Below are 23,778 nucleotides of genomic sequence, written 5' to 3'. Positions count from 1 at the left end.
CCCCGCGGCCTTCCGCGCAAGCCCGGCCCACCGCGCGCGAGCCCATTGGCTGCCGCCGCCGCGCGCGGGTCAGGCCCCGCCGCGCCCGCCCCCATTGGCCGCCCCGGGGGAACGTCAGTCATATGCAAATAAGGGCAGGGCGGGGCGGGCTCCGGTTGGACCCAAGCCGGCCCGGGGCGGGACCGTGGGAGGAGGGCGGCAGGGAGGGCGCACTGCAGTAAAGGCACTGAGCCAGAGGGGCGGTTCGGGGCGCCGCGCTGCAGAGGCCCGGGGCTGTGGGTGGTGCTTGTGTGTCCAGTCCGCGCGAGGAACACGCTCACGCGCGGCTCGGCCCACCTCCCTCACGCCCACCTGGGCACGCGCGGCCCCGCAGGGCTGACAAACTGCGTGCAGGGTTGGGCGAGCCACCCCTGAGCCCTCACCAACTCTCACAACAGCAGTCACAAACACACACGCACACACACTCCTCATAGACTTTCCTACCACACCCATTATCTCATACACAATCCAGGGTCACATGTACCCTCGGTCTTACACACGAAGTCAGAAGTCACACACCCGGCACCTCACACAAATGTACTACCTCCCACACTAAACGTCCATCACTCCCCACCCACCATCACACACACTTGTTCTCACTCTTCTTCACATCACCCATTTCATACATGCCCTGTCATATGTGCTTCATCAAGCATATCCTCATACATATCCACCAGCCCATGTGACTCATACAAACACACAACATATCAAACAGGCAGAATTATCTCATACACCTCATCACAGCCACTGCTTGTCCACAGCACACACCCTACATCCCTCCAACACAACTACACACTCACGTGGCCTTCCTGACAACCCCCAACCCCAACACAGGTAACTCTCACAAATGCCATCATACTGACCCCAAACACTGTAAACTTACCCTGGTGAGCACTAACTACTTCAGTACCCTGGCTCAGGAGGTATACAAAGTGCCATGGCCATTCCCATTGATTCAGCTACCCTGCCTGACACTTAGCAGCCACCTGGGACCCTCTACCTCACAGTGTAAGGCAGGGGGCCACCACTCTGGGCTGGGAGCCACCCTTTCCAAAAGAGGAAGAAAGGAAACTAACACTGGGGCTGCTACATGCTCGGCGCTTGTATGTATAACCCTGTGCATTGAATCCTCACAGCCACTAGGGAAGTACACTTTATTATGCCTGTTGTTCAGATGAGAAAATGAGGCTCAGAGAAATTGAATAAATTGTGCAAGATCATGCAGCCAGGACATAAGAGCCCAGCACTCCAACTCAAGTGCTCTTTCCACTACTGAAATTTTCACCTCAGGGTGGACACAGGCAGAGACTCCCAACAGAGGTCTGGGAATATGTTCAGACAATGATATCAGAGAGACTGGTCAACTATAGAAAGGTCAGAGGGTACACACCGAGACACAGGCAAGGTCTGGGGCCCACCAGGCAGAGACGCAGAGGCCTTGGATCACCCAAGAAGGGCCCGGAGGCCACATCCAGTAAAGGCAGAGGCCTGGGGTCATACCCGGGCAAGTAAAGATTGCACAGGCTCAGATGCACCAAGACTAGGGTCCTTCACCGGTGGGATCAGTGATATGCACAGACAAACCCTTTTCCCAGCCTTCTGCAGCTACAGACAGAGATGAAGGCATGGAGAGGGGGCAAAACCCAGGTAACCTGGGCCTAGAGGGAAGGGTAAGGTCTGTAGCCCTCTGACCTCCAGAGACTACAGGGCCAGACACTTGGCTGTGAGCCTGGAGAGACCAACAGAGGGACTATTAGGTGACTGCCCCCTCCTCCCTATGCAGCCCCAGACTCAGACCCTCCATTACCTCACTGCCCCAGGGACTGCAATGTGAAGCAGAAATCAAGGCTGAAATCAATGTGGCCTGCTCTATCTCCCTACCGCTGCCCCCTCCTCTCCCCACCGGTGAGTCACCTACTGGCAAGTTAACCCCTTCCCCACTGCAATGAAGCCCAGGGACTGAGCTCAGAGGAACCCTGCCGCCAGCTCCCCCACTTCTGTTGGGTGAGAAAGAGCTAAGCCTGGCACAGTAGGGAAAGAGGGCCCCAGACATCTGGGAGGGTTGCACATCTGGTAGAAGACAGTGCCCACATAGGAGGGATGGGAAGAGGCCCCTTACAGGGCAGGGTACAGCCAAGTGGGGGCCCAGCCTAGCAGGGAGGGGCCGGAATCTGGACGGGAAGGGCCCCCCTGCCCTGGGCACTGGGCCAGCCCTATACTTAGCTTCCATTGTTTGGAATGGAGGAACCCTGAGTGGGGGTGATTAGGAGTGGAGAAGAGGGAGCAGGTCCTGTCCCCAGACAGCTCCATGTCTCTAGCCACCCCCAACCCTAACTGGGGTCTCCCTAGTTGGAAAAGTCTGAGGGGGGTTCCCCAAACCAGGGCCCCAGCCCCATCAGAGAGGGGGTGCATCACCACCCTTCACTCAGAGCAGGTACTAGGCAGAACTACGGTGCAGCCACCCCCTGCACTACCCCATAGCCAACTCCACAAAAGGTTTGGCCCCAAACAGCCCGCACAGCACCACCCCACCCCAGCCTGGGGACAGGGAGCCCAGATGGAGACAGCAAGTGCCACCCAGGGTGGCACAGGCTGAGGCCTGCCCAAAGGCCTGGGGCGCACAGCCAGGGATGCTGACAGGCTGAGGGACAGGCAGACATGCTCTGAACTCACGGGCCCCCGTTTACTGAGTACGAGAGGCACCGTGCCCTGCCGCCTGCGGCTCCCCACCCTGCTCTCCAGGCCCGGGTCCCCCTCCTCGGCTCACCACCCCAGTGTCCCCAGCTCCCCTCACCCGCTCTCCACATACACACCCACCCACCCACCCCGGGCGGCGTCGGAGACGGCCAGGGTTGCCTGGGGAACGAGCCCAGGATTGGACTGGTGCTGCTCGGGAGGGATGGGGGCCTAAAAATAGCGCCAGGGTGAGTCAGTGAGTGGGGCTGGGGTAGGCAGGGGGACCAGAAGGGAAAGAGAGGCAAGCGAGAGGTGCGGGGGAGGCTCCCCAGGGATTGGAAGATGGGCGGGATAGGATGGAGGGCGGGATATGGATTTGGGGGTAGAAGAGGGGGTTGAGGGGGAGTGTACAGGCGCCGGGGCTGCGAGGGCTGGTCCCCGCGGGCTGAGGGAGGGGCCCCTGCCTGGGCGGAGGAGGGGGCGCCGCCCTGCGTTCTCCTCCCCAGCCCCGAGCTCACGAGATTTTCCACTCGCCGCCTGGCCCCTAGCCAGCCCCCGTCGGGCCCCACAAAGCCGCTTTGTGCTGAGAGAGCGGGCGGGCACCCGGCCGGCCTGACACCCACGCGGGCAGCGGCGGTGCGCGGGTCAGCTGGCACCCGAACTGTCTGCTGCGTGGGGGGTGGTACCCCCACCCTGCCCGAGGACGCTGCCGCGCAAGGGTTAATGACGCAAGGGCCAGGGTAGCAAGTCTCAGCCAATCGGCGTCGGCGGGCGCGACAGCAGCCAATGGGAAGGCCGGAGGCCCGACGCCCCGGGCCTACCCCCTGGGGCGCGAGAATGGGCGCGGCGCTCACTGGGTGCCCGTCTGGATCCACAAAGCCCCCGGTACACCCTGTTTCCCGGGCTGCTTCGCAAAAAAAAGGCTCAGAAGGGCGTAGGATCTCGCAGTCAGGAAGTGGCACGGTCAAGATTCGAGCCCAGGTCTGCCTGGCTTCACAAATCAGCTTTTCCACCGAAATGGGGAGACGGGGGTTCCCAGTCCCAGGCCCCCAAGCGGAGCGGGAACAGGCAGGGGACCGGGTGCGGGCGGAGGCGGCGGCGCAGCAGGCTAGGGTCCAGCCGCCTGCGGTGCAGCCGCTGCCGCCGGTGGTAATGGGAGCCAGACGCCGTCGTCGCCGCTAATGCGCCTCCCTCTCGGCCACTAATGGAGCCATTAATGCCGGGCGCCGGGGGCTGAGGGCCACACACACCACCCTGCCGCTGCGCATGCGCGCGCCAGCAGCCCCGCCACCCGCCGCCAGCAGGAGGCAGCCTGACCCCTTGCAGTGCCTGGCGCTGGGGGCGCTTCCAAGACTCACTTCACTCCTGCTACTTCAAAAAAGCCTCTTCTCTCTCCCGCAAATCATCCTCTTCTTCCCAGCCTAGGTTTCCTTCCTTTCCAGGGATCTTTGACACCCTGATCCAACCCTTGCCCTCTGCTCTAAACCCTTTCTCGGCTCTTCACAGGCTGACATTCAAGCATGGCCTGGCTGGACCTGTCCTCCTTGGCACCCTTCTGCCAAGACTAGGCTCATGTCAGCTCCAGCCTTAACTGGCCACTCAGAGGTCATGCACTTTCACCCCTCCTGGCCTTTGCTCCTGTGGCTAAGCCTGGATGGCTCTTCCCTTTCTTTCACTACCCTGAAATCCACTCATTCTTGCTTCAGGTCAAATGTCACCTCCAGTGAGAAGCCTACCTGAACCTTCCTCACCGCCTCGCATTAAGCCACAGAGTTTTCTCTCTCCTCGGGCCTCCCCAGGCTCTGTATCTCCCTCTGCTCATCCTTGCCGGTGCCTGCATCTACATCTGCCTTCCCCACCCACTTATCCCAGGGCTGCTCAGCCTGGACCTGGTAGAGGGATGAGGAGTGACTTCTGGTGGGAGAGAAGGGGTTCACTGTTTGAGACAAAACAAATTCTGGTGGGCAGAATCTGGATCTGGATCTGGGGAGTCAGGACACCCTTGGCTCCTCTCTGGGCCTCATCTTCCCGACGCACCCAAGCATAGTTGGTGGATGCCGCCTGGTCTCTGAGGTCCTACTGGTTGGGGTGGACTGCACATGGGACTCAATTAAATGGAGCTGGCACCAAAGTGTCTCCTGAAAGGCAATGGGGGTGGTGGTGGTAGGGGTGAGCTGGGTCATGCCCTCGAGCAGGTGGGTGGGCACAGGAGCTGCTTTCCTGCTTCTCCCCCCACAGCCGGATCTCCTAGCTTGGCCCCAAAAGCCCCCACCTTCCTGCCTGTCTTGGGAACAGGTGCTTGGGTGTTGATGGGTCTGCAGGATGGCTCCCAACACCTCTCAGCAGGTTTCAGGGACATTAGTGGGCATTTAATTTGTCAAGGGACAAGCGGGGGTTCCCAGGCCTAGACATTCTCCCAACACTCCCCATTCTCCCACCTGTTCCCCAAGGAGCAGGAGATCTGGTGCTTAGCAACTATCCACTGACTTAAAGGAACAGAGTACCTGATGTGCACAGAGTGGGGGTGGGGGCTAGGATGGGGGAAACATGTCCGTCTAAGTAATGGGAGAAGGAAGGCCAGAGGAGAGGCCAAGGCTGGACCAGAGACAGGATTCCAAGATGGGGGAATCAAAACAGAAAGAAGGTGGAATGAAGCCTCAGACCAGAACTGATGTCTAAGGAGGTACAAACCTGGAAAGGCATAGAGAGCCAGACTCAGAGAATGTCAGACAGAAGTCCAGAGAGAGAGAGAGACTCGGGGCCAGAAACAGAGCCCTAGACAGAGACAGACATAGGAACCCAAGAGAGAGACAGATAAACATACAGTGGCTCAAACAGGCAGATGGGCAGACAGGCCCAGGAGAAGGGGCACTGCCTGTCAATATGGGGAAACCAGGCGGAAGCTGGGAGCTGGAAGGGAGGCCATGCCAGAAACAGGGCTGAGACATCTGGCCTCCTGGGCCAGGGCTGCAGGCCCTGGGGCGGCTTCCTCTCCTGGGGAGCAGGCGGGAAGAGTCAGAGGGAGGTGGCAATGGCAGCTGGCTGGCCCGGCCATGCACAGAATGTAGAGAATGCCGGCCCGCCTGCTCCGGCAAGTCCCCCAGCGGAAGCAAATGCCTGGCGGGGGGCAGAAGCAGGCAGGCTGCCCCGGGCCACCCCCTCACACCTGCTGCCCTGACTGAGGGTCAGGCCCTGGCATGGGCGGGCAGAAGGGGCCAGGACTATAGCCTCACTCTTCCACTGGGCACAGTCTGCCCTATCTGGGCCTCAGAGGGAGAAGGCCCCAAGGTGCCTACCTCCCAAGGGTTTAGGGAGGCCTCTGAGAGAAGAACAAAAGGGCCTGCTGGCTGGGAACCTGAGGGCAGCCTGGATACCTCAGCATGGGTGTAGTCAGGAAGGCACTGCTCAGAACCGCCAGGACAGGCACTGGACAAGTTCTGACGACCAGGTGGCTTCCAGCAAGGGGCCTCCCCTCCCTGAACCTCAGTTCCCCCCTCCCCCTGACAACAGGGCTGGTAATCCCTGTTTCATAGCATCAGGAGGTTTCGATGAGATGGCCCCACGCCTAAGGCTGGGCACATGGTAAATGCTCAATAAAGTGGGCTACTGTTATTGTTTTCATTATTCTAACTGAGAGTGCTTAAGAGCCTGGGCTCTGGAGCCAGACAGCCTGGATTCACACTCTGGCTCTCCCTCTTCCTAGCTGGGTGACCTTGGGCAAGTCACTTTGCCTCTCGGGCTACAGTTTCCTCCTCTGTCTACTGGAACTAATAATCGTGCTGATCTCCTGGGTTGTTGTGAGGATTCAGTGAGTAAAGGCTCAGTCAGCGCTTACTGAGCAGTGTGCCAAGCACATGCATGGGTGGCACTCAATAAATTATTATTACTGTTACTTCTAGTAGGAAGAGTCCTGTGATCCAGAGATCGAGAGACCTGGTTCAAGGCCCAGTCCTGCCCCTCCCTGGCTGGGTGACCTTAATCAGGATTCTTTTTCTGTCAGGGCCTCATTTTCCTCATCTGGAAAATGGTGGCAGGAACCCCCCCGGCCCCCCGACCACCCTGGTAGGTCTCAGGTCACCTGCATCGTGCCATCCCTCCCCACACGGCAGCAGCGAGGGTCATGACTGACCGATGCTATGTATGAGGGCAATGTCGGGGGCTGTAGGCATGCGGGGGGTGGGGGCTGAGGGGGATGGTAGGAGTCCGTCTGCTTCAGTTTCTTCATCTGCCTAAGGATAGGAATCCCCGCTGTGCCCACTTTGTGGAATTTTGCTCATATCAACTACGATAACAAATGTAAAAAATGTTGGGGGTGGGGCAAAAAACACAGCTCACAACCTCAGTATATGAGCATGAGGGGCAAGCGTAGTCTTTGTGTCCCTCTGCCCGGGTCTGGGCTGGAGCTCAGTGAGGGCAGGGTCTGGGCCCCTTCCTATATTGGTCTTTGCACCAGCCTAAGACACAGCAGATCCTACCCAGATCCACAGCCCAGACTCTTTCCTCCCTGGTCTCCCTGCCTCTGGCCTCAGGGGCTGGAACTCACCCTTCATGTACAGCCATGGTTGGGTCGGCTCAAAACCTTCCATGGCTCTCAGGATAAAGTTCCTAAGTCTTAGAAGGACCCTCTATGATCTGACCCTTGATGTACTGCTCACCAACACAGCCACACATCCCAACACTCACCCACTGTCTAGAGCCCCTGACTTAGCAGATTCAACTTCCTTCAAATTCTTGCTTTCGCCTCAAGGCCTTTGCACACTCTTCCCTCTGCCTGAAGGTCCTCCTGCCGGCCTTGCCAGGCTCCCTTCTGCACACCCTTCAGGTCTCACTTTAGACTCTGCAGGTCTCACTTTAGACCCTGCAGGTCTCACTGGCCCCTTCTCCAAGAAGCCCTCCCTGACTTCACATGGCCTCCTGGGCTTCCTCCACCCCAGCCCTGACCACTCTGGACAGCTACTATCTGGGGACAGGTCTGTCTTACTCCAGGGACCATGAGCCCTTTGAGGACAAGGCTGTGTCCTTAGCATCAGCCAGCATAGGGCCAGGCACAGAGAGGGGGCCTCAGTCAACAGTGAATTAATAAGTAAATAAGAAAAAGATGCTAGGGAAGGGGCTGGTGACGGGTCTGTCACCCTCCATGAAAGTTGCTCTGACAAGGCCCAGGCCAGCTGGCTTTCCAGCACCATCTCAGAAATGCCTCTCCCCGCACCCCTGGCCTCAGCCCTCCAGCTACTCTGGCTGTGCTCAGCGGTGCTCCTTCTGGCCTCGGAGCCTTCCCCACGGCCTCCTAGGAGGTTCTCCTGTCCCACGGTTGCTGGTTCCAACTCATCCTTCAACTCTCAGCGTACACGCCCTTTCCTGAGGGCAGCCAGACTAGGTTCACATCTGGAAGCATGCCCAGCACACGCCCAGCTCCCCGCCATGGCACTGACCACACCTGTGCTATTTACCAGGTGCAGTGTTGAAGATGAGGGCTCCAGTCCTGGTCCTGCCACCACCTGGCAGAAGAACCTGTTGGAGCCTCAGTCTTCCCATCAGTAACCCAGGCAGGTTGGTCACGAGCCAACCTGCCTGGGTTTGAAGGCTGGCTCCAGGATTTACTAGCCATGTGACTCTGGGCAAGTTACTAACCTGGCCTCAGTTTCCTCTAATTTTTTTTTTTTTTCTTTGTTTTGGCCGCACTGCACGGCTTGTGGGATCTTAGTTCCCCGACCGGGGATCGAACCCAGATCCCTGCAGTGGAAGTACGGAGTCCCAACCACTGGACCACCAGGAAATTCCCAGTTTCCTCTAAATGAGCATAATCATAGCAGGGTTCAGTATGTTGTGAGTACTACGTTAAGGGGTGGGTGTGAGGGTTAGGTGCGATAACCCACTTGCAGTGCTTGTCGCGGTGATACCCCTGCCAGTCCTCCAGGCGTGGGACCTGTCATCATAATTATCATCTCTGTTACCCCATCAGCTCTGTGGCGGCCTGGCTTTGAGCCTGCACTCAGGAAAGGTTTGCTGACTGATGGACCCCTTCAGAGTACATTCCCAACAGGAGGCTTCTGGAAACGCTGCACTGAGCCTTCAAAGTCCACGCCCGGGGACCTCCCTGGCAGTCCAGTGGTTAAGAATCCGCGCTTCCACTGCAGAGGACACGGGTTCGATCCCTGGTCGGGGAACTAAGATCCTGCTTGCCGCACGGTGCGGCCGGAAAAAAAAAAAAAGAAAAACTCCATGCCCTTGCCTGACACGTGAATTCCCACCGGAACATCTGTGCAGAGAGGACGCCAGCCTCCCCTTGAATCCCACCCAAGGTGGGGAGCTCACCTCTCTTGAGAGCCAGTTTGCAAGGGGCCCTGCACAAAATGAGCCCTCGCCCAGCCCATCCACCTGAACCTCTTACCTGTCCCAGGCCGGCCCATGATGACTTCCTTTTTGGGGGCAGGATGGCTGGTGTAGCTGCTGGGCACCAGGACGGGCAACAGGGCAGCAGGTGAGGGGTGGAAGGCCACCGGCTGGAAGGGCGAGGAAGCCAGGCCAAAGGTGGGCATCGGCTGGGCCACGGCCGTCGGCGCAGCTGGAGGCACAGTGATGGGCACGGGGGCCGGCAGAGGTGGAGGCAGGCCAGGCTTCCCACTGGCCATCCCAGGCGGCACCGGAGTCTCTCGGCAGCCCCGCCCAGGTCCCCCGGCCCGTGCCTCACTGCCAGCGCCCACCTCCCCAGGGAATTTGGAGGGCAGCGGCACGTCGGGGTTGCGGACGATGACGGGTGAGTCCCGCTGCACGGCAGGCACCCTGCGCACGGAAGGCCCAGGATCCGAGGTGAGACCGGCAGGTGGGGGCAACAGCAGCAACGGCGAGGGCTGGCGGGAGCGGGAGAAGGGCACGGCGGGCGACACAGCACGGAAGCCAGCCGGTGTGGAGGGTGTAGGTGTGTGGGACACCGAATCCACACCAGAGTCTAAGCTGTCACTCTTGGGGAAGTCTGGGGCGGCTCCTCCGCCTGCTGCACCAGGGGCCCCCAACGCCCCTGGGTGGGGCAGCAGCTCTGTCTTCCGTCGCCCAGGGCTGATGGGCACAGTAAAGGTCAGGTTGGTCTGGAAGGTAGGTAGGATGCCAGAGGAATGGCGCTCTCGGGGGGCAGGTGGGGGTGGGTGAGGGCCCAGGTCCGGCGGCGTCAGCACGCCTGCCTTAGGGGTGCTGGCGCTCAGGTGGCGACTGCGAACAGCAGTGCGTTGGATGACTGGCGAGGCGTTGATGGGGCTGAAGTTGGCAGGGCGGAAGCCGAAGAGTGGTGAGGGTGAGGGTGACGGGGCTGGCGAGAAAGGTGACTGCGTAGAGACGGGGGAGAAGGAGGGTGTGCCCGAGCGAGAGCTGCCCAGTGACACCAGCATCACAGCCGCTTCACACTCATCGAACTCAAAGCGTGACAGGTCAGCAGGGGCCACCAGGCGTGGGCGTGAGTCTCCCCGGGCTGCCACGCTGCTGGCCTCACTGTCCCGAGACGTCTCATCACCCCAGTCGAACTCGGTGCTGCCCTCACGGGCCGCCACACCAGCTGGTCGCCCAGCCCCACCTGGGCCACTGTCCGCCAGGCCCTCCATCTCCTTGGTTCGCATGGACAGGTGGCGGGAGCAGTAGCCCCGCCGCTGGGACTCCTTCATGCAGCCATCTCTCGAGCACAGCCGTCGCCACTGCTTGCCGTTGAATTTCTTTCGAATTCCATTGGGTGTGCAGACCACGTCGCCCTTCTTGTATTTCTGCTGGGCTGCTGTCAGGGGCGTGCGGGCCCGGGCAGCCGGTGCAGCCCCCTTCTCCAGGGAGGCCACGCTGCTGCTGCGGCTGCCGCCCTGGCTCCCCTCCTGGCAGGGCGAGGGCTGCTCGCCAGGGCGGCCTGGGCCAGCGAAGGCTGGGGACTTGGGTGGCGGTGACAGGAGCTGGGGCGGGGGCAGCGGGAGCAGGGCCGGGGTGCCCAGGGCTGGCGGGTGCTTCTCCTCACCCTCCTCGCAAGCCCCCAGGTGGCCACCAAAGCTGATCTTGGAGACCTCGGCATCCTCGGGCTGCTTGAGGTCCAGGGCAGCAGGGCAGGGGGGAAGGGCGGCCCCCGGCTCGGCCTGCCCCTCCTCAGGACCCGCCGGGGGCTTCCTCGGCAGGGCTTCGGGCTCCCACGGGGGCCGCAGCAGGCGCAGGCTGGAGCGGGCCACCCACACCGCATCCTCGGGCTCACGCTGCGGCAGCTGTGGCGGGGTGGCCGCCGGGCCCGGCTGGGAGCTGGGGCCGGGGCTGAAGCGGACCTTGTAGGCAGCTGGCTTGGCAGCCACCTCCACCACCACCCCCGCACGGTAGGCAGCCACACCGGGCTCCACACAGGTACAGACCGCCGTGCCCACCACCAGCGCAGCCGGCGGTGGCGTGGCATCCAAAACCACATCCACACCACTGCCAGGTGCCCCCTCGTAGAAAGTCAGGGCCCGGTCCCCAGGGAACTGCACACCCAGGTCCTGGCTTCGGCGCACCTGGCGCACCACAGCCGGCAGGAAGAGACCGTCCCCACGCCGAGCCAGCACCCGCTGGGACCGCAGCTGCCGCAGGTCATAGCCACCGCTGGTGCTGCCAGGGGGCCAGGGGCCTAAACCACCAGCTTCGGCCGGCTCATCTTCCAGGTCGGCCGAGTGCTCGCTGGCTGTGTCGGTGGAGGAGGAGCGGGCAGAGGTGGGTGGCTGCGGAGGCACCCCCGGGGTGCCCGCCTCCTCGGGGGTCCGTGCCCGCTCTTCAGGGGCACCAGCCACCCCACTGCTGCCACTGCCGGCGCCATGCTCCTCCACATACTTCTTCTTGGGCGCTCGTGACTTGAACGTGGCCGTCTTTCGGCTGAGTGAGGGCTCCCAGCGGCCTGCCTCCCCCTCCCCCTTGGGTTCCTCGGCTGGGCCTGGAGCCGGGTCATCGGGGTGCAGCTCTGGGGGCAGCCCTTCAGCCCCCGTGCCCCGCTCGGCCTCCTCCTCACCCTCCTCAGCCTCTTCTGGCCCCGGCTGCTGCTGCTGAGCCTCATCGTCTTCCTCCTCTGGCTTGTCGCCCTCCCCGGCCCCTCGCCGCCTCAGGGCCTTGGCCCTGGTGGCTGGGGGGGACTTGCCACCGCTGCCAGAACCTGGGAGGCCGGTGCATGCCTTCTTCATTGGTTTCATCTTTCGTCCACCTGCAGGGTGAGAGGCCAGACACGGGTCACTGGGAGCGACTCGGGAACACCTCCACACGCACTGCCCCCAAGACTTCCTACTTGCTGAGGTCACTGCCTCAGCGCCACGGTCCCCAAGCTCTCCTTCCTGGCTGTCTTCAACTCACATAGGCCCCTGGCCAGCACCCAGACACAGACTGGCACTCGTGTCCCCTGAGCTATACACTCTGGTTCCTTGGGGACCCTCACATGATCTGCTTCCTCTGCAGAGGACAGGAGGTGCATGCACACACTCTGACTGCCCCAAGGGGACACGGGAAGCACTAACGGTTCACGTCTATGGAGCACTCACTTGGAGCCGAGCCCTGGGCTAAACGTGCCTTTATTAACCCATGTCATCCTCACAACAGCCCTAAGAGGCAGATGCTACTATCAGTCCCATTTACACTCGAGGAAACTGGGGCACGGAGAGATCAAGCAACTTGTCCAAATTCATCCAGCTAGGAAATGGCAGAGCTAAGATCTGAACCCAGGCAATCTGGCTCCAGTCTGTGCTCCTAACCATTTCAGTGTGCCGCCTGTCACATGATCCTTGTGCTGTCACTGTCCAGAGAACACACACACTCACACACACACACACGCACAGGCACACAGTCACAGAAAGGGAGATGACTGGGCTGTGATGTGAGCCTCTCTCTACCACCCCCCACCCCTGCCCGGGCAGCCTGGCATGGCCAGGCATTGTGGGAAGGAGTGGGCAGCTAAGAGTCCCAAGGGACAGCTGCCCACTCTGCTCTGCACCCCAGGCCTGCCAGGTATAGCCATCTCCCCAGATCCTGGCAGGGAACAGGCAGGGGCACGTCTGGGGCAATAGCTCATACCCAGTGCTATGACAGGGCCGTGCATAAGCACACACGCACACGCACGCACACACACACACACACGGCACACACACGTCATCACACAGTGGGACACAGAGCTACACCGCAGGGTTTCACTGTCCCACTGGATGGGAGCCTGCCCCTCCCCCCACAGCACCCAGCATGATACCCAAAAGCCCAGCCACCCCCCTTCTGGTCTGCCTGCATCCCCGCCCTGACTGGGCTGGCTCTGACAGGGTGGCTGAGCCGACTGGGCCCCCCTGGCCCCCAAATATGCCCTCGGACTCCAGGTGGGGTAAGTGGGAGAAGGTCAAAGAAAGCAGGACAAGCCCAGCGGGCCAACCTCACCCACTTCCTGAACAGTCATTACTGCCCGCCCCCTTTCAAGCTGCCCTAAGAGAAGGGAAAAAACTTTACTCTGAAGTGACTAAGAGAACCTGAGAGGACAAAAATGGGCCTCTGGGAGGGTTGGGGGATCCAGGACCATGAGCCAAACACAATCAGAGGCACCCCGACGCCGTCTTCAGGCTCCCATGGTACCGCTGACCTCACGGGAGAGTGACCTCTCCCACTTGGGGCCTGCTGCTCCGTAGGATCCTGCAGTCCCAGGATGCCCCTTCTCTGGGTCAATCCTGGGGTCCTCATAGGCAGAGGCTGGAGGGCCCGGGGCTTCTCACACTGGGGCAGTCACCCAAGTACCCGGGAGCTGGGCAGCCGCCACCATCTTCTCCCCACCGACCTGCTGGGCCACCATCCTGGGCATACCCCACCCAGGGCCTACAACTACACTGCCTGGCACCCCTGGACCCTGCTGCCTGGCCCAGCCTCTTCACACCAGAAGCCAAGCCTCTTTCTTTCCCCTGGGGCCTACTCTCTTCCTGTCCACACCTCTTTGGATAACTCCCACCCAAGGCCCTGTGGGCCCTCATCTCCCTCAGGATCTGAGCAGTAACTCCTGAAGCCCAGGCTGGCCCAGGCTTTTCAGGGTCTCATGTCCTCTGTTCCCAACAGGCCTCCTGGCACCAGCTTCTCTGCCACTCTCTCTCCCATCCTGTCACCATCTCTATCACTAGCTCTCTCTTCACAGGCCCTAGGCCCCCTCCTCAGTCACCCCCTCCTTGTCACCCTCATCTATCTCTGTCACCTCCTCCTCCCAGTCACTCTCATGTCAGCCATCTCTGGACCTGTCACCTTCTCTCCCCATCACCTCTCCTTGTCACCCCCTCCAACTCTGTCCCCTCCCTTTCCCTGTCACCCTGATCTAGTCCTGTCACCCCTCCATTCCTGTTACCCATTCTCTGCCCACCACCCCCTCCTTGTCACCCTTTTTCTGTCACTCCTCCTCCCCACCACTTCCTCCACTCTGTCCCCGCTTCCCACCACCCCCCTCACCCCTTTAATCCCCCCTGCCCGTGTCAACCCTGGCCCCGCCCCTCACCTCGGGCTCAGCGGGGTTACGGGGCGGGGGGCCGTGGCCCCGGCTCGGTCCGGTCCGGTCCCTCCCCGCCCCCCTCCGGCTCTCCCTCTCGTTTCTCCCTTTTTTTTTACTCCAACACACAAAATGGTGAATGGACCTGCAACAGCTGGAGCAGCCAGCCAATCAGCGGCCACAACCCCGCTGACCGGCGCCATCCTAAACCAATAGGTTTTCGGAGCCTAGTCGGCTCCGCCTCTCAACGACGAGCGACGCTTGCCACAACCAATCGCGCCCACCCGGCAGCGCTAGGGGGAGGGGCCAAAGTCCAAGATCGGCCTCCCTCTGGGACCGACACCAACCTGAGCCTACGACCGCCTGATCAGCCTAGGGTCCTGCCTTACAATAAGTAATGGACACCAGCATTGGCCAATCGCAGACCGTTTTAGTGCAGAATGACGAATACAGTACCCTGTCGTCTTGCACTCTAGGCCGGAACCCAGCCTCTGCGAGGGACAGTAACCAATGAACTGCAAGAAGGAGGAGCTAAGGGACAGGCTCTCCAATGAGCAAGCTCAGAAGGCGTGGCCTCAGCGTTTGTTGACCGGCTAGTCGCAATTGCTGCTGGGAATGGTAGTCTTCTTACGTCTCCGGCCCATAGTCGACAGTACACGGCAGACTACAACTCCCATGTGACAGAGTGCCTGGAGCTCCGAAGAACCCGTGCTAGGAGAAAAAGTCGAAAGGGCAGTTCCTCGTGAGTCTTACTGGGCGCCAGGAGCATCTTAGACCCAGGGCCCCGACTCACCCGGATTCCCGGCTCTGGCGTCGCTGCTGGCTCCTCTCAGTGGCGGCGGTAGCGGCACAAGGGGGAGGTGCGAGGAGCAGCCAACCGCCACCCGGGAGGCCCGCAGCCAATCAGCAGCGGCCGGGGCGGCGCAATGACCTCACCGGGTTCTACTCTCTTACCCCTCCCCCACGTGGTTGTTGCTGCCGGTAGCCGGGAGTAGGGAAGTTGGGGGGGAGGGGAGGAGAATAAGTGATGTCACCTTTCCCCCGCTTGATTGGCTGCCGGGTGGCAGGGACTACAACCAATCAACAGTCTCGGAAAGTCTGGCGCGGCCCCGCGGAAAGCCCTGTTGCCACCGGGAGGGGAGAGAACGAGCACTGGAGGGGTGGCGCGCGCTGCAGAGTAGTCTACGCGCGTGGCCTGGGGCTTGGTGGCCTTGGGGACAGGCCACCTCCTCCAAGACTTTGACATTTAGGGCGGCGCAGTTTTCTGACAGCCCCCCTAGACATGGGGTGGGGGGAGGCACGAGGTGGGGAAGCACAGTGCTTCATGGGGCATCACACTGCATTCCGTGAGGAGCTACGCTTTGTAGGTGTTCACACCTGGCGGGAGCAAGATTTTTTTCTTTTTTTTTAAGGTGGGGTGATCACACTGGGGGTTGGGAGGAGAGGAATATGTCCTGTCAGTAGTAGATTCCTCCTGCCCAGATACGGGGTTCACACCAGCTGTGAACCTGTTGGCAGTGCATCCATCCGTACTCTGCACATTGCATTTGCCCTGGCTAGCCGGTAATGGGCTGTAGTCACCTACTGCGTCTAATGGGTTCGCAGCATCCACAAGGGATTCACACCAGGTGTGAGGAAAATGCCTGCCGCCAGCCTATTGCAAGTTCTTAATGCCTGTAACATTCGCACTACCGGTGAGAGAGTATACTGTGACGTGGCCAGTTCACTCTGGGCTAGAGGGAAGTATCAGTTATCCAGTGGGATTCACTGAGTATGAAGGAGATTCACGTTATCCATGAGATTCACATTATGCACTGTCCACAGAAGGTTTGCCTTGAGAGGGGGGGAAATTTCACTGTCTACAAGTTCACACTGGAGAGGAATCTTACACTGTTACTTATGCTATTATGTTATGACATACTATCTTATACTGTCATAGTATAGCTACTATTTTAATATCATTCTAAAAGAGAGTTTGCACTTCCACGTTGAGTGGGCCCTGAGTTGAGGGAAATTTTACAGGGCTGTTTACACTGTGCCCATTGGGTAGGGGTTGGGTGTGAGCAAAGTTTATGTTCGTCAGAGAGTTCCCACAACCTACTTAGGTAGACCCTTGAAGAATGGTTCGTGCTGTCCCACAAGGGGTTCACAGCAGCCACAGAAAGTTCCCCATGCGTGGACATGTTCACTGTCCATGTTAACATTGTCACAGATATGAAAGAGATTAATTATACTGGCCATTGGGAGGCTCATACTGCGTGAAAGTTCACATTGCCCGTGACAACTTACATTGTGTTGGTGGGAGGGGGGGAGGATTGCCATTGATTGGGATGGTGTTTCGTGGTCCACAGTCAGTTCACGTCAGGTGTGAGGGCGAATTAGACTCAATGGGGAGATGTGTACTCTCCATGAAGGAATTCACCCTGCCTAGGAAGTACAGGCGGTAAAAGAGGGTCTCTACTGTCTGTTCAGGATTGTCTCTGGCCGAGGTGTGTTTTTAATGTCCACAGAGGAACCCCCACTGCTTATTCGAGTTACACCATGCATAAAGGAGACCCATCTGTGAGAGTCCACACAGTCCAAGGCCTATTTCACCTGTCCCTGGAACAATTACATAAAATGTAGTTGACTTACACAGTTCATTGAAATTAAACTTTCATGTGGAGTGGGGGTGATGTTGCAGGAAGAAGAATAACACAGGCTTAGCCAGGTTGCTCAGGGTCAAACTGAGCTGGGCTTCTTCCCAGTTGTGTGACCTTGGGCAAATCACTTAATCCCTCTATGCCTCAATTCCTACATCTGTAATGGATAATTTTGTTTTTAATCCTATGGAATAGGGTTGTTATGAAGATGTAATGAGTTAAGATGTGCAAAGCATTTAGGTCTGTGTCTCTAGCAGGGTAAATCCTCAAAAATGTTAACTATTGCTGTAATTATTATTATTCAGAAGGAGCTTATCACTGCCTGAAGAGTCTATGCTGTCACAACCTTACTGGTAACCTGTCCGTATAGTTTGTATGTGTTGTAGTGGTGCTGGTGGTGGTGCTTTTTGAAAGGATTCCAGGGTTCAGCATATCTGTGGGGCATTTATCAATCCATCAGGAAGCATTATGGTCTACTGCTTGATGTCCCAGCGTAACAGTTTTTAGCTGTGTAGCCTTGGGCCTGTACCCTCTCTCATTCTCTCTCTCCTCATCTGAAAAATGGGGATCATTAGAATATCTATCTCATAAAGTTGAGGTGAGGATGAAATGAGATGCTGAATCTAGGGCCTTGCGTATGGTAAGTGCTCAATAAATGGGAGCGGTGATTTTTATATGCCCTATCCTGCACTGGACTCTGGGAAATCCCTGCCATTCAAGAAGTCACCATTTCTTGGCCTTTATTTGGGGCCTAGTGTCGATGATGGGTTACACCACCCTTCAGGGAGTCATACTATCCTAATTAACGTGTGTGTGTTGAAGGGGAGTTGGGTAACTTTTTATTGGAGAGTTAAGACTTTCCGGGTTGGGGGGGATTAGTATAATTGTATGAAAATTACAAAAGCCCAGAGGGTTGTTTTTTTTTTTTTTAATGTTAACAGTCTTTCAACTTTAGCGAATTTTTTTATAACTATTATCAGTTAGATTCCACTTCAGACAAAAGTAACAGAAATCCAAACAACAGTGGCTTAAATCAAATAGAGATGTATTTTTCTCTTACCTCTGAAGAGATTGACCCACCTTCCGGTCTTTTCAGTCATACTTAGCTCCTCTGCCTCAGTGGCTGCTGGAGCTCTTGCCACCCACTCCAAGTTCCAAGCAGCGATATGGGATATAAGGGTTTGACACTTTGAATCTTTTACCTTTTGGAAGCTTCTGTGGAAGCCCCACTCAATCCGTACTTCTTACATCTTATTTGCCAGGTGTGTTATTTGGCCACCTCTGTTTGAGCCCAGAGGGTTTAACTGGAACAGGGAATTTCTTCCTGTCTACGGGAGAGGGCTACATTATCTATGACTTAATAAAACTGACAGTGACATTGGGGTTTATTACACCCATTGGTTGAGTCTACACTATTCACAGAGTGGTCCACCCAGGCGTGTGGCACTGTCCACGCGGGGGCACAATGTCCTGCATGAGGTCATGCTGACTATGGGGCTACATTATTCCCATGAAGGCTCGCACTGTTTACTGAGGTAATCCTGTTTATATGTACTACAGTATGCATGCGAGGTTTCCCCGGTTGTGGGAATTGACCCTACTGCTAGAGGAATTCACACAACACAACGTTAAACAACTTATGCCGCCTCTGTGGTAGCGCACACTAAGGAGGGGACAAGGGCTTCCCTGGTGGTGCAGTGGTTAAGAAGCCGCCTGCCAATGCAGGAGACACAGAGCCCTGGTCTGGGAAGATCCCACATGCTGCGGAGCAAATAAGCCCGTGCACCACCAACTACTGAGCCTGTGCTCTAGAGCCCGTGAGCCACAACTACTGAGCCCGCGAGCCACAACTACTGAAGCCTGCGCGCCTAGAGCCCGTGCTCCGCAACAAGAGAAGCCACCGCAATGAAGAGTGGCTACGGAAACGAAGAGTAGCCCCTGCTTGCCACGACTAGAGAAAGACTGCGTGCAGCAACGAAGACCCAATGCAGCCAAAAATTTAAAAATTTATTTTAAAAAAAGGAGGGGGGCGGGCTTCCCTGGTGGTGCAGTGGTTGAGAGTCCAGTCCGCCTGCCGATGCAGGGGACACTGGTTCGTGTCCCGGTCCGGGAAGATCCCACATGCCGCGGAGCGGCTGGGCCCGTGAGCCATGGCCGCTGAGCCTGCGCGTCCGGAGCCTGTGCTCTGCAACGGGAGAGACCACAACAGTGAGAGGCCCGCGTACCGCAAAAAAAAAAAAAAAAAAGGAGGGGACAAGGCATTTGTATGGGGGCTGCACGTTGTTCATTTGCTTTCTCACCATCTATATGAGGCTCACACTGTTTTTGAGGGTTACATTGCCTATGTGGGGTTTACACCGTTTATGTGGGTTGCCCTGTTATATGGGTCCACACGGTTTATGAAGTACTTTTGGATGAGGCCCAGATCATTTATGAGAGCTAGCCTATCTGGACAAGGTTTATGAGGGTCATGCTGCCTATATTTGGGTTCACACTGTTTTTAAGCATTACACTGTCTATTGGGGGTTTACACCGTCCATGTGAGAGTCACACTGTATATGGGGTTTACATCAGTATGGACACTGTCTCTATGGGATCTCGTTGTGGGGTTATACCAGCTGTATCTTCAGCAAATACATATCACCAGCCTACTCTATGACAGACCCTGGTCTAGGCACTGGTGATAAAGCAATGAAGAATGTGAAGAATACGGATCAAGTCCCTGCCTTTGTGGAACTGACATTGAGTAGGACAAGTTCACCTTGTATGGAGGTTTCCCTGTTTATGAGATTCACATCGGGATTCATACTCTTTAAGGGGTTGCACTGGAATCGACTGTCCAGGAGGGTTTCTCTGTGTGTATGGAGCTACATTTTATTGGTATTACATTGGGCATAAGGGAGTTCACTGTCCAAAGATGAGCTTATCCATTCATTATTGATTGCCATGCTCTGGGGATACTACAGGCAACAAAACAGACACAAATCCGTGCCCTCTTAGAGCTGATATTGTGGAGGAGGGATTCAAATGACAAGCAAATACATTATGGAAATATATGTCAGATGATGCTAAGTGCTATGGAGAAAAATAGTGCATAGAAGGGACACAGGGATCTAGGAAGGGGGCTCCAATTTAAAATATAGTGGTCAGGGACTTCCATGGTGGTCCAGTGGTTGAGACTCCACGTTTCCACTGCAGGGGGCAGGGGTTTGATCCCTTGTCAGGGAACTGAGATTCCCACATGCCACATGTTGTGGCAAAAAAAAAAAAAAAAATATATATATATATGTATATGTATATGTATATATAGTGGTCAGACATAGTCGTATTGGGAAGGAGGTTTGTTTATTTTTTAATTTTTGGCCACACACTGCGTGGCTTGCAGGATCACAGTTCCCCAACGTGTCCTCAGCAGTGAAAGCACGGAGTCCTAACCACTGGACCACTAGGGAATTCCCGGGAAGGTGATTTTTAAGTAAAAACCTGAAAGGGATGAGGGACAGAGCTACGCAGACCTCTGGGGGAAAAGTCTTCAAGGCAGATGGAATAGCATGGGGCAAAATCCCCAAGGGAGGAATATGCCTGGCATATTCTAGAAACAGCAAAGAGGCTGGAGCGTATTTGGAAAAGAAATGAAGGGGAAAGGTGGGAAGTGAGGTCAGGAAGGAAGGGCCTTGCAGGCAAGGAGCTGTAAAAGCAAGGAGCTGGCTTTTACTCCCAGCGAGCAGAGGGCCTACTGGAGGGTTTGGGGCAGCAAAGGGATGTCATGTAGTTGACTAAAACCAGTCTGGCTGCTGATAGAGCACAAACTATAGGGACCAGTGGCAGCAGGGAGACCAGTGAGGAGACCCTAGACCAGGATGGTGGTGGCAGGGGAGGGTGGCTGATTCTGAAACAGCTGAAGGAAGAGCTGGCCGATGGGAGTTCCCTTCAGATTGGATGTAGGATGAGAGAAAGGAATTAAGGATGATTCCAAGCTATTCAGCCTGAGCAAGCAGCAAAATGGAGTTGCATTTTCCTGAGGTGGGGAAGACTGGAGGTGGGGGGACAGTTTGGGGGAGATCCAGAAGACCATTATGACTTGGAAAACTCGAGAAATCCAAATGGAAACAATGATGAGGCAGTTCAACACGTGAGATTGGAGCTCAGGGTAGAGTCCTGAGATGGAGATAGAAATTTGGGTGTAATCGGCATAGCGATGGTCTATGAAACCGTGGTCCTGGTGGAGATTGTCAAAGGAATGGGTGTAGATGGAGAAGAGGAGAGGACCTGGGACTGAGCTCTGGGACCCTTCAGCTTTTCAAGTCAGGGAGATGAGGAAGGGTGATACTATAAAGGGGTTACATTTTCTGTTTGGCAATGCTTACACTGTTTAGGTAGCTGTGCTCTCTAAACAGTGTGGGTGGGTCCTACTATTTCTAAGGGAATGACAATAGAGTAGTAGTGGTTCATTATTGCTTATATGGGTAATGGGTGGGTTGCAGTTATGATTTTTATCGTCCACACAGTTTCCTTTCTAGGTGTGAAGTCTGTGAAGAGTTGTGACTTCTGTGGGGATAGGTTCTGTCCATGCCTTTGCCTGACAACAATAGGATAAAAGTTATCTGTGTCAGGACAGTAAACTGGAACAAGAACTACTAGGTCCATGGGAGTTGGGGTGTCCTTACTGTGCAGACAGACTTGTTTTCTCCATGGAGTGTTACATTATTCATCCCAGGCACATCCTAGGTCTGTGAGAGGCTGTGCTTTTTACCAGCCCCAGGGGCATTTGTGGAGGCTTTCCATAGTGTACTGAGGAAAGGGGGGAGGGTGATCCTTGCTCATTGGAGTTCACATGGCCTTGGTTGGATGGTATATCTTCAAGGAATGACCAGTGGTGATGCATAGTTTCCATCACAAGTTCACAACATCTAGGTGTTTCACATAGGAACGGTGGGGTTCACCATCCCTGGGGGTGGTTTTCAGTGTTCACAAGACAACTGAAGTATCCAAGACAGTCCACACTTGTATGGTGGAGTCACACAGACCCCTGAGGGGTTATCATATCTGTGGACACGCCATTTTCACCAGGCACTCCCATTCTCTACGGATGGCTGAGAGTCTCCCATGAGGCATACCCACCATCTATGACTGTGTTTCACAGAAACTGTGGGATTGAGTTATCCAGCTGGGTCAGGGTAGGATTATGCTATTAACAGGAAATTTCACTATCAATGCTGTGTTTATTGCCAACAGTTGGAGTCTGTAGGGTGAGGGGTGCTTACCTCACCAACAGAGGTAACTCTGCTAATAATTATTGGCAGTATTTATTGTGTACTTACCTCAAATCTCTGATTTCTCACAACCACCTAATCATGTAGGGCCTATTAATATCTCCATCTTTACAGATGAGGAAGCTGAGGCTCAAAGAGATAAATTCACTTGCTCTATGTGGCGTACAGGAAATAGCAGAGTTTGGGTTGCCACCCCAGTCTCTTGTCTTGCTGGTGGGAGTATGGAGGTCACCGAGGCTGTTATAGACCTATTATCTTTTAAACTTTGCATCCTCTTTTTCTGAGGGGGGGGGCAGTAAAAGAGGTAGTAAAATATAGTGGTTAATGGTGGTGATTTTGAACTGGATAGGTTGGGTTTGAATCCTGGCTCCAACACTTCCTGAGCCTCATTTTCTTAATCTGTAAATGGGGCGAACAATAGTAATTCCCTTCTTTGGGTTTTTGCGAGGATTGAATGAGAAGATGTCCCGACAATGCTTGGCCCAGTGCCTGGCACATCTTGAGCTTCAGCAATTCGGGAGGGAGCTGTTATAATAACAATGATGATGATTATCATTGGTGGACCACACTGCTCCCCGAGGGTTACAATAACCGTGGGGGAGCTGCACTGTCCGTAGGCAAGGTTACATTAATTCCCCAGGGGGTGATGCTTCCCGGGAGGCCTTGGTCTCCCTGAGGAAGAGGCCTGAGACTTCTGAGGCACTGGTGAGGATCTGCTCTAACGCTGCTAGGAACCCAGCAACAGAGGCTGGGCTTGAAGCCCTAAGCACCCAGAGCCTGACCCTTCAGGCCTTCCCTCTCTGTGGCCTGTTCATCTCTGTCTTCTTGATTTCACTCTCTCTGAGCATCTCCCCCCGCCCTCCCCGCTTCGTTTCCTTTGGTACCTCAGAGTCTTTTCTGAGACTCTGTTTCCAGGATCAGCCTGTGACTATAGCTTCGATTTGCCCTCTACTGTTGGCCATCGGATCATTGCTGATTTCCTGTTTCCCAAAGCCTCAGGCTTCATCCATTCCTCCCAGCTGCAGAGAAGACTTAACACTGCCCTACGCGCTGGCCTTCATCCTTAAGCCCTGCCTTCCTCTCTCCTGGCGACCCCCCAGTGCCCCTTAGGAGCACATTTGTTCCGACTTTGCTCACCCCCTCGCATCCTGACCCCATCCCCGGAACCCCCTGCCCTGGAGGTGGAGGTGGGGGTACCTCCGGCGCCAGCCGTGTCCCCAGGACAGCTGCAGTCTGGGGATGGGGGGGCGGGCTCCCACGTGCATTCTCTCTGGTCACTTCCTCCCCAGTTGGGACTGGGGCTATCTGGAAGGCCAAGACCCCATCCCTGGAGGAATGGAGGGCACAGCCGCCTCCCTATTTCCGATGCTGGGAAATGCTTCCCACCCATTCCACCCCACCCCTGGACAGCTGCCCCCATTCAGGCTCAGGATTGTTGGTGGGGGGACACGGTGAGCCCAGCCTGGGAAATGCTGTGGTCTGGATCATCCTCCAAGGTCCTGACCCGGCCCCCCTGCAGAGAAAATTCTGCCTCCTCCCAAAAGGTCCATACTCCTCCTCACAAAAGTTTCTGACACTCATCAGAAGGTACCCCCCAACCCCTCTTACAGGCTTCCAAAGAAAATCTAGACCCCGCAGTGGGCAGGAGAGGAGGAGGAGGGGCGGCAGGTGGTGAGTC

At 56.6% G+C, this 23,778-nt stretch overlaps 1 protein-coding gene across 5 annotated transcripts in view; it reads right to left on the bottom strand.

Moving 5' to 3' along the window:
* Positions 1-15,024, bottom strand: part of CIC (capicua transcriptional repressor) — a 26,165-nt gene extending 11,141 nt beyond the window's left edge. For 4 of the 5 annotated variants that reach the window (XM_024768339.1, XM_024768343.1, XM_024768344.1 and 1 more), the window contains exons 1-2: positions 14,195-14,302; positions 9,107-11,896 (exon numbers count right to left, since the gene is read on the bottom strand). In XM_024768339.1, the coding sequence (XP_024624107.1) occupies positions 9,107-11,885 (2,779 nt within the window). In that variant the 5' untranslated portion in view covers positions 11,886-11,896; positions 14,195-14,302. Of the gene's footprint in view, positions 1-9,106; positions 11,897-14,194; positions 14,303-14,641; positions 14,897-14,978 lie in introns of those variants that run through there. The other variant, XM_024768340.1, reaches the window with a different exon arrangement.
* Positions 15,025-23,778: the final 8,754 nt, after the last annotated feature.

This window comes from Neophocaena asiaeorientalis, unplaced genomic scaffold (genome assembly GCF_003031525.2).
Source record: "Neophocaena asiaeorientalis asiaeorientalis breed wild unplaced genomic scaffold, Neophocaena_asiaeorientalis_V1.1 scaffold629, whole genome shotgun sequence".
Taxonomy (NCBI): Eukaryota; Metazoa; Chordata; class Mammalia; order Artiodactyla; family Phocoenidae; genus Neophocaena; species Neophocaena asiaeorientalis.
This window is presented reverse-complemented; position numbering and strand designations above follow the sequence as displayed.